The following is a 10,215-nucleotide window of genomic DNA, read 5'->3' as shown; positions in this document are numbered from 1 at the left end:
ACTGAGGGGTTGTTAATCAGTTGGGTCTGGACACTGTTTCACTCGATTCACCTCTGGATGCCAACGCTCTCAATGGAAAGCTACTCTTCTGTGTCTTGGAGAGAACTGATCCTGTTATCCTGCGTCTCTCTGGAAATCACCAGGTAAAGATCAGTTTCCACATAATCGACTGTTCTCACTCACCTCTGGTTTCGGGTCATCCGTGGTTAAAGCTACACAACCCACAGATTGACTGGTCCACCAGAAGGGTAACTACCTGGAGTACATTTTGTCATTCTAATTGTCTACATTCTGCCCTTTCTCCTGCCTTGTCTGCACCCCAGTCCATTCCAGAACACCCAGACCTGTCTTCTGTTCTTCCAGAATATCCCAGTCTAGCTCCTGTATTAAGCACCCCACCTCTGCCACCTCATCGGCCGTATGTCTGTGCTATCAAGCATCAGCCTAGAGCTTCTCTCCCTAGTAGCAGGTTGTATAACCTTTCTCGTCCCATGCAAGAAGCCATGGAAGAATACATCCAGGACTCCCTGGCTGTCAGACATATCAGGCCTTCCTCTCCGGTGGGAGCTGGGATTTTCTTTGTCAAGAAGGATGGGTCACTGAGGCCATGCATAGACTTCCATGGGTTGAATAGTATCACTGTCAGGAACAAGCATCCCTTGCCACTTATCAGTGCTGCTTTTGCCCCCCTCCATGGTGCCACAGTGTTTACTAAACTTGACCTCCGGAATGCCTACCACCTTGTCCGCATCAGAGGGAGATGACTGGAAAATGGCGTTCAACACACCACTTGGACATTTTGAGTATTTGGTTATGCCTTTTCGTCTCACTCACTGAGGGATGTCATTTGGGTGTTTTGTTTTTGTCTCTGTGGATGACATTCTGATTTTTCCAAAGGACATTGAGGCTCACAAGCAACATGTCCACCAAGTTCTACAGAGGATACTGGAGAATAAGCTATTTGTTAACTTCTTATGGCTGGGGGGTAGTATTGAGTAGCTTGGATGAATAAGGTGCCCAGAGTAAACTACCTGCTACTCAGGCCCAGAAGCTAAGATATGCATATTATTAGTAGATTTGGATAGAAAACACTCTGAAGTTTCTAAAACTGTTTGTATGATGTCTGAGTATAACAGAACTAATATGGCATGCAAGAACCCGAGAAAAAATCCAACCAGGAAGTGGGAAATCAGAGGTTTGTAGTTTTTCAACTCTTTGCCTATCCAAGATAGTGTAAATTTGGTCCCCTTGCACTTCCTAAGGCTTCCACTAGATGTCAACAGTCTTTAGCACCTTGTTTCAGGCTTCTACTGTGAAGGAGGAAAGAATAAGAGCTGATTAAGGGGTCTGCCAGAAGGCCATGAGCTCAGTCAGGAGCGCTCCTGTGAGAGCTAAGTGTGTTCCATTGCATTTCTAAAGACAAAGGAATTCTCCGGTTGAAACATCATAAAGATTGATTCTATACATCGTTTGACATGTTTCTACGAACTGTAATGGATTTTACTTTTTGTCATTTTTTGTCATCAAACCATTATGCAATCCTCCGGCATCGTTGCTGCTGTCTCCTGGGAGATTGAGTCCCTTGTTCATCAGGCTCAGCTGAACCAGCCTGATCCTAGAAACGGTCCTTGTAAGGCTCTGTTTGTGCCAGATTCAGTTCATTCTTATGATCTTCAATGGGCCCATTCTACTCCCCTCACCTGTCACCCTGGCATGACCCGGACTGTCACCTTCCTGCGTCAGCGATTTTGGTGGTCCACCACAGAGAAAGACGCTTGGGAATTCATCTCAGCCTGCTCGGTCTGTGCTCGGAACAAAATCTCCACCAAACCTACATCTGGTCTGCTTCTTCCCATACCCGGTCGCCCCTGGTCACACAGCTTTGGACTTTGTCACTGGCCTTCCCCCATCGAATGGTAACTGTCATCCTCACTAATATTGACTGATTTTTTTTCTTCTCCAAAGCGACTTACTTCATTCAACTCTCAAAGCTTCCTTCATCCCGGGAGACTGCGGACCTGCTGGTATCCCATGTTACACGGTTGCATGGCATCCCTAGTGACATTGTTTCTGACAGAGGACGCCAGTTTACATCCCAGGTATGGAGAGCCTTCTGCACAGCTCTGGGTATTAATGACAGCCTTTTGTCTGGATATCACCCCCAGACCAATGGCCAGACCGAGCGGGCCAACCAGGAGTTGGAAACTGCAATACGCTGTGACTTCGGCTAACCCTTCCTCCTGGAGTGCCCAGCTTCCCTGGGTTGAGTATGCCCACAACACCTCATCAATGGCTCATCAGTTATGTCTCCCTTTGAGTGTGCTCTGGGTTACATTTACATTTACATTTAAGTCATTTAGCAGACGCTCTTATCCAGAGCGACTTACAAATTGGTTACCAACCTCCCTTGTTCCCTGCCCAAGAGGCCGAAGTAGCGGTGCCCTCAGTCCAGGACGACATGTGCCATTGTCGTCGCACCTGGAGGAGGGCCCGGAGTGCCCTGCTTCGTGCCTCCACCAGGACCCAATCCCAAGCTAAACATCGCCGTGCTTCAGCCCCAGTCTACACTCCAGGCCAAAAGGTATAGCTTTCATTTAAGGACTTGCTACTGAAAATGGTTTCCAAAAGAACTAGCTCCCAGACTCATTGGCCCCTTTTGAGATTGATCGTATCATAAACCCCTCTGATGTTCATCTGAAACTCAGACTCTTAATTCACCCCACCTTCCATGTATCCTTAATTAAACCAGTCTGCTCCAGTCCTCTGTCCTGTCCGGCAGCTGCTCCTCCACCCCCTCGGCTCATCGACCATCCTGCCTATACCATCCGGCGGCTTTGGATGTGCGCCATCAGGGCCCTACGCCCTCTGGTGTTCATATGGTGTCTTGACCTGCAGTTACTCCCCCTGTACAGTCTCCCTCTCTCTGTGTGGTTGGAAACAGGTGTGCTGGAGTCAGAGCAGATTGCTACCAGCTGCAACTAATGATCAGCTGCAACTCAACTCATCAGTTCATGATTCTAGCAATGTATGATTACGCAAGATACTGTTACGCTGCTGTGCCTGTTTCCCTGCCTGACACATTTATCCTCTCATTGCAGTTACCACTGTCTCCTGTTCCACATCTCACCACCCAACTACCTTGCTCTGGATTTTATTCACCACCACTACCTTGGATTCCCCTCAGGACCTGTTTACCCAGTTCTACTTGGTTAACTCCAACCTCAGTCTCCACATCTAGCTTTTCTGCAACTCATCTGAGCTTATATGAGCAAATATTTTGGTTCATTCATCCCTGTTTCCCCATCTGTCTGCTCTTGGGTTCCCCTGTGTCGCTCCGCTCAACACTTTTGGGGATAAAAATAGCCACCATGGATCATGAGTTTCGTTGCTAGTCCTTCCGTGACCGTTAAAATTTGTTTTGTTTAATTTATTTCTGAAACGGCATATTTGTTGTGTTAAACCTAAGAGGCTTTGTGGCGGTGTGCCTGTTCAGATTTTCCACTTTTCTGACGGGAGTGTGTCTCAGCACAAAGTGAAGAAATTAACTCTGAATTCAATGGAGCTGTAATGAGATTAGGACCGGGAAGTCAATCATTCAATGGCGAACTCCACATGAGCAGAGTGCTCATCCTCTTGTGCAAAAACAGTGTCAGGGGCAAGAATCCAAGCCACATGAACATTTTAGCGCATATCATACATTTGCAGGTGTTTGGAAATTGTTCAGAAATCATAGATTAAAATCCATATTTTTGTGAATTGGTTCAAAGTATGAGACAAGGATTTGAAGTAATTTAGGTTACCTTCCTGTGAGTTCACACCAAAGCCCTGCATCTGTTTTCGTGACTCATAAACTGGTAATCTTCTTCCCTTATTTATTTCCCCTCTCTTCCCTTTATACAGTCTAGCAGATACTTTTATCCAGAGCAATTTACAGTAGTGAGCATATACATTTTTGTACTTTTTCATACTGGTCCACCGTGGGAATCAAACCCATAACCCTGGTATTGCAAGTGCCATGCTCTACCAACTGAGCCTCTCCTGTCATGGTCCCTTCCCTCCTGATGCTCTGGGCCAGCATTCCAATCAGGTCAGCCTGAGACGGCGAACAAAGGAGTCCTGTCCTGCTGCTACCTCCACTGGACCTTCAACCAGAGTCGCCCTGCCCTTCAACCAGAGTCGCCCTGCCCTTCAACCAGAGTCGCCCTGCCCTTCAACCAGAGTAGCCCTGCCTCCACCCCCCCCCCCCCCCAGGACTCCTTCACAATCCTCACCTCCCCACAACCTCCAGGATTTGATATTTCACAGCTCATAATCCAAAACTAATTTTGAATCGAGTCCTAGGTAAATCAAAATGTCATATCAGGAAATATTCATGCTCAGGTAAATTGTCTGCTTTTCCCTCCCTCAAATGCTGATTCAGGCTATGAATTCCAACAAAGTTTGGGATTACATTTTGTTTTCAGTGGGTTATAATCCATTCCTTAGGCTTGCACATGGTCATCATGATCATTCTGAACAGCTAGATATAACTTTCAGTCCTCCTTGAAAGTCACACAATATGAGTTCTGCCTCAGCAACTGGAAATGGCTGCAGGTTTTTACCACGGTAAATGCACACAAAATACATTACAAATGAATCTATCTATCCAAAACCAAGGCCAACCATGTCTGCCTCAAACACCAATGGAATGCATTAAAACATGTCAGTGTGACCACTGTAGGGCCTCCACAGCCTGATCTACATCCACCTATTAATGATCATCAAAATCAAGCTCTCTGATCAACCCAGAGAAATGCCAAATCAATAGTCCCTCAGCTCTTGTTTTCAATCTCTCTACCATATTGCTAATCCACCATGAATGACTGGACCAGTTAATTCTCTATGCAAACACAGAGCCATTGGCTTCAACAGTCTCCACGTGGACGTGGCAGATGGGTCCCAGGCAGATGGGAAACTTCAAAGGGTCGGGAAAACAACTATTTTTCGTATTCTCACTAACTCCAGTCTAATGTTTCTCTTTATGGCTCCCTTTTTACTTTGAGATGATTATAGCAACCATAGAAATGTACACACACACACACACACAGCAAAACAACCCCAGACAGAGTGTAAACGTTCAGCATCAGAATGAGGACCTCCTGGAAAACGGATATACCACAACATCCATTAAAAACAGCTCAGATTTATTAGTGATTTTCTGCTTGATCTACGTTTAATATTGTGAACTGTAAGGTATCAGTGAAGCCCTTTCCAAAAGCAAATTACACGCTTGGACTCAGTCCTTTATGTGTTTGCTGAGTGGTGAATTTAAAGCCCATTCATATTCTATAGGCCCTAGACTTAAGAGATCTCTTGCAATTCCTCCATTTGGTTCCGGTCAAGAATCCACTGTGCTGTAGAAAAAAACAAGGGAAGCGCTGCAACATCCGGGACTCGCATTAGCCACTGGTGGGAAATGGTGATTCATAAAGAAAGTAACCATATTTTTTCTGTTTTTTCTCCCACCTTTTCCACCTCACCCTTAAAGGAGGAAATTGATGCCTTTGCACACTGAATGGAGAATATTTCCTTTTTGAACACGGTCCACAGGGATAGGCGTGTATAACTGTGCATAGATTCACTTCGGAGGGTAAGATGAAACGACTCAATATCGCCACCTGCCGGCCTTTGGGCTCAAATTGTCAGTCGGCTCTATGACTCTGGAGCAGAGTGAAAAAAACTTACACAATTACACAAGTGTTGATATTGGTATTGTTTGAATAGAACACACATGACCAAAGCTGGACGCTACAACTTGGTCTCAGAGCATTTCGTAATAATCTGTATGTAAATCTGACACACTACATTTAGCATGATATGTTACGTGTCGTACAGTATGTTTTAATTTGTGGATGTTCATAATATGATATGAATTCCAATTTGTTGTGGCTAATGTGGCTAGGTGGCTAACGTCAGAGACTAGGGGTTAAGGTTAGAGTTAGGTGTTAGCTTAAAGGGTTATGGTTTGGGTTAGGGGAAGGGTTAGTTAACATGCTGAGTAATAGCAAAATAGCTAAAGTAATAAGTAGTTGCAAAAATGCTAAATTTGAGAATATACTCCTACCCATCCACCCCAACCAACCACCCTTCTTTAATTGTTGCCTTAAATAAGTAGCTTTCTGTCTTATGTAACAAAGTCCTGAATTTACATTTACTATGTTACTATACTAGTCTATGAGACCAGCCTGGACTGAGTAGCAGCAGTATACTTCATCTGATGTCCCATTAACCATGCACAAGTGACACACTGAGGGTTTTGCACCAGAACAACGTTTGTCCTCAGGGACAGAGTTTTACATTTTAATGTTGCAACTCATAAACATGTACAGTAGCTAATTTCTAAGGAGTGTCTTCCTCTTTATCTTAAATGTGTGAGGTAAAATATAATCAACCTCCAGGGAATTGACTTGGAAACACTTGCTTTTATGACATTGCTGCAAAGAACAATTACACACACGCACACACTTGCACACACTCGCAAGCACACCTTCATTCACTTATTCTCTATCACACGCACACACGCCATCACCCAGACAGATGCTGTAAAGCTGTGTGTAGTGTGAGAGGAAGTGTGGTGTGGTGCCTGTCTTGGGGACACCGAGGACATTCACTAACGTCGCTTCTCATTTGGGCAGCCCGACTCCGGACGCGTGCTTTCTCAAAGTGAAGCATGCGCACACATCATTGAGCGGCGACTGATGTAGGCTACAGCTCAGGTAAGATCGGCGTTCATGTAACTTTTATCTGTAAAATAATTCTAGGCAGTTATATATATTGAAATAGAGGAGGTCATGGGTGTGGTGGTGTGGCTGCTTTAACTATAGTGAATGGACGGATTTGTGCGGTTCAACAGCGTGTCAAATAACTACATAAGTTATTAATCAATGCACAGGCGGCTGTTTTTAGCGTGGGCTTGTACATGCATTATTTGATAATGGTGTAGACTGAAAATAATTATTAAATGCGACGGGGTGTCGGTGACAGAGTGCACTCGATCACATCACTGACATGACAGGCTCAGAATATTTAACTGGTCAATGACAAATGGGACGTCCGCTAGATTGACTTGGTCTTATATCAATCACAATGATAGATAGCTTCACCCCATGTGTAACTGTATGAAAACTGAAATTATTAAAAGTTTAGACTTAATTGGAATGCATTTTTTTATTGTAAAAAACATTCCTTACCCCAGGGCTCTTCAACGGATGAAATAGAGAAACATGGTTGTATGTCCCGCCAATATATGACCAGATCAGAAACAGAGTGCACATTTTTCTTTGTTGCATTATTTCTATCCTGCAGGCATAACATTTTGTCAGAGCCATAATACACCATAATAATTGCCTATAGAGCACTAAGTACCCACAGGTTAAATCAACGTTTTTTCCACGTAATTTCAATGAAATTGCGTTGAACCAACGTATAGACGTTGCATTGACGTCTGCGCCCAGTGGGTAAGCTATACAAACTATGCAAACTTGAAATATGCCACATATCCTACCCCACTGCTGTATAGCCTACCAAAATGCAAGTCTGAAATGTCTGAATATTCAAGCTTCAACACCTGAACTCAAGTCTCTCACAGACTTTGTCTATACCTGAGAAAAATATAGTGACACTTTAAGCAAAATTCAAAGTTATTGCTGTTTAGTGTAACCAATAGCAATCTGTGAGATGCTTTCATACCTAATTTAATCAGAATTAATAAAGTTTACAAGTGGACATTATGTGTGCATAGAGGTATAATTGCTGCGCATGTTAATAATAACAGGGAGTGTATAGTAAGGAGCTTAGAGTGTATGCCTGTGTGTTTGTGCATGATGCATCTCTCCTCTTTAGCCCATGATTACGCACGCGGGAGTCAATGGACAGGCATCTCGAGCCAGTGGCACAGGCAGTGAGAGCAGCGCGAGCACGTTCTGTCTGCGGTAGCCTAGTTGAATGCCACTGAGCACCACCCAACTTCAGTGGCACAGATGTGTCTGGTCGTCTCTCGTCTGTAATTCAATGTCTGTAATTATCTCTCGTAGTTGAGGAAGAGCGGTCGTGGGCGACACACAACAACAAGGTCCGCAGCACGTTTAAGCATGTTTAGCCACTGTTGAATGCAGGTGGCAGAACGCAGTCGCTGTCCCTGGTGCTGAATGCTCTCGCCAGTCGATCTGCGGCAAGCGTTGCGAGACAGTAAACGTTTTTTGGTCGAGAAAATACCCATGGACTGACGTGAATGCTGAACAACCAAGCGGTTAACATAGCGCTGTGCAGAGTAAATTGGATCTCAAGTCCTCTAATGTTTGAAGGATGGAGAGATTTTTCCTGTCAACCGTGCCACTGCTAATTCTCAGCTGCCTATGTGTCTCTCGCGTTTTAGCGGGTAAGTTAATATTTATGTAGGCTACTTAAAAATATATATTTTTCAGCAATTATTCACCCAGGCATTCACGTATTCGCCATGCAGTGAGAACGCTAAGGTTAATGTGTGAGCGTTAGGGGGATTGCATTGGTGTTCGTGCAAATAAACGATGGGAATAAGTGAATGTTTGTCCTAATTTGTTTCTAATTGGCATTTAGGCTAGCCTATTCTGTGTAATGAGTGATGAAGCCTGTGTGTGTGTGTGTGTGTGTGTGTAAGATCCTGTATTGATACAATGCTCCAGACATTTTACACTGGGATTGGTCTATACTGGTGAAGAAACCAAAGAATTTGGTAATATAATAGGATATCTTTGGAAAAAACACTCGATATGCTATGGAACAAGAGCAGTTATGTTTCTGGATTTAAAGGCTAGACAAATTGATTTGTAACAATTCAGCACCAATCGTTTTTTGCCTACTTTATGTTTCGAGGATTTTTTAATTACTGTAGCCTATTTCATATTTAGTACCAATAAGCAAGAATAGTACTAGACGTTGAGCCAAGCAGTTGCCAAATGGTTACTTTCATAAGATTTAGACTCATATGATGTTAAACTGACTTAACCCGAACATGTTCATAGATAACCAACTGTGTGTGTCTGTGTTCCAAGTAAAGCTGATCTTTGAATTTAATTAAGTAGCACAATGTACAGGTTCAAGCCCAATGTCCCAGGTAATGAAATAGCTTTAATAAAATAATATATTTTTTACTATCCAGAAATCTTTTTTTGGGGCTGTGATTCACATGTACTGTTATTACATAATGATGGAGTAGGATAACAAATCTATGCAGATCTTATTCTAAACACATCGCAGTAATATGTCATATCTATACAGCAGGGACCAAAATAACAGTTAATGGACCACTGGCACACGTTGCTATACAATCTTTGGAAGAAAATAACAATTTCACATTGTTCCTTGGAAGGCGTGCTGGCAGATCTATGTGTGGGAGTGAGCCCGGGGTATAGACTGGTGAGAAGAACCCCAGCAGAATCCATATTGTGCCTGCCCGAAACACATGAGTGATGTGGCTTTCACAGCTCATCTTGACGGAGTGCTGCTAATCAAACTGACACACTACTGCAATAAGAATTCACCTCTGGTCCACGCAACCCTGCCCTCTCCAGCATTTACATTTCAGCTGGATTGCATTGCTCCCATCGTCCTCCTCTTTATACCACCTATCTCTCTTTCGCACACACACTCATACATACACACAGATACTTAGACACAGCCTAGACACAGACAATTTCATGCATGCATGCACACACACACACACACACACACACACACACACACACACACACACACACACACACACACACACACACACACACACACACACACACACACACACACACACACACACACACACACACACACACACACACACACACACACACACACACACACACACACACACACACACACACACACATCCTTCCTGTGTAAGCACATCATGTTTTGAAAAAAGTGGAGTGCACATATGGGTGGCATGGTTCTCACATCCTCTTCTCTGGTTACCTGTCATGCTTTCCTTTCTCCTCTACATTGACTTTCTAAAGACTTTTGAGAAGAAACACATTCTGAAGAGTATTTTAGACAAGTGCAATGTTCCCTCGAATCCAATCTCCATCCAGAAGTGCCCTTGACTCTCTCCACTTAACACTTCTACTAAGGAGATGGAAGAGGATTAATGGTCTCTCTGATTGTCTGAGTGTTCTTCAATCCTGGTCCTCGAGACCCACAGGGTGT

The 10,215-nt window shown here is 43.8% G+C and overlaps 1 protein-coding gene across 1 annotated transcript in view; it reads left to right on the top strand.

Moving 5' to 3' along the window:
* The first annotated feature begins 8,094 nt into the window (after positions 1–8,094).
* LOC124001202 (fibronectin type III domain-containing protein 5-like) overlaps positions 8,095–10,215 on the top strand; it is a 39,898-nt gene continuing 37,777 nt past the window's right edge. Inside the window, exon 1 of the mRNA XM_046307821.1 lies at positions 8,095–8,416. Within this exon, the coding sequence (XP_046163777.1) occupies positions 8,344–8,416 (73 nt within the window). The 5' untranslated portion in view covers positions 8,095–8,343. The remainder of the gene's footprint in view (positions 8,417–10,215) is intronic.

Source organism: Oncorhynchus gorbuscha, linkage group LG17 (assembly GCF_021184085.1).
Source record: "Oncorhynchus gorbuscha isolate QuinsamMale2020 ecotype Even-year linkage group LG17, OgorEven_v1.0, whole genome shotgun sequence".
In the NCBI taxonomy this organism is placed as follows: domain Eukaryota; kingdom Metazoa; phylum Chordata; class Actinopteri; order Salmoniformes; family Salmonidae; genus Oncorhynchus; species Oncorhynchus gorbuscha.
This window is presented reverse-complemented; position numbering and strand designations above follow the sequence as displayed.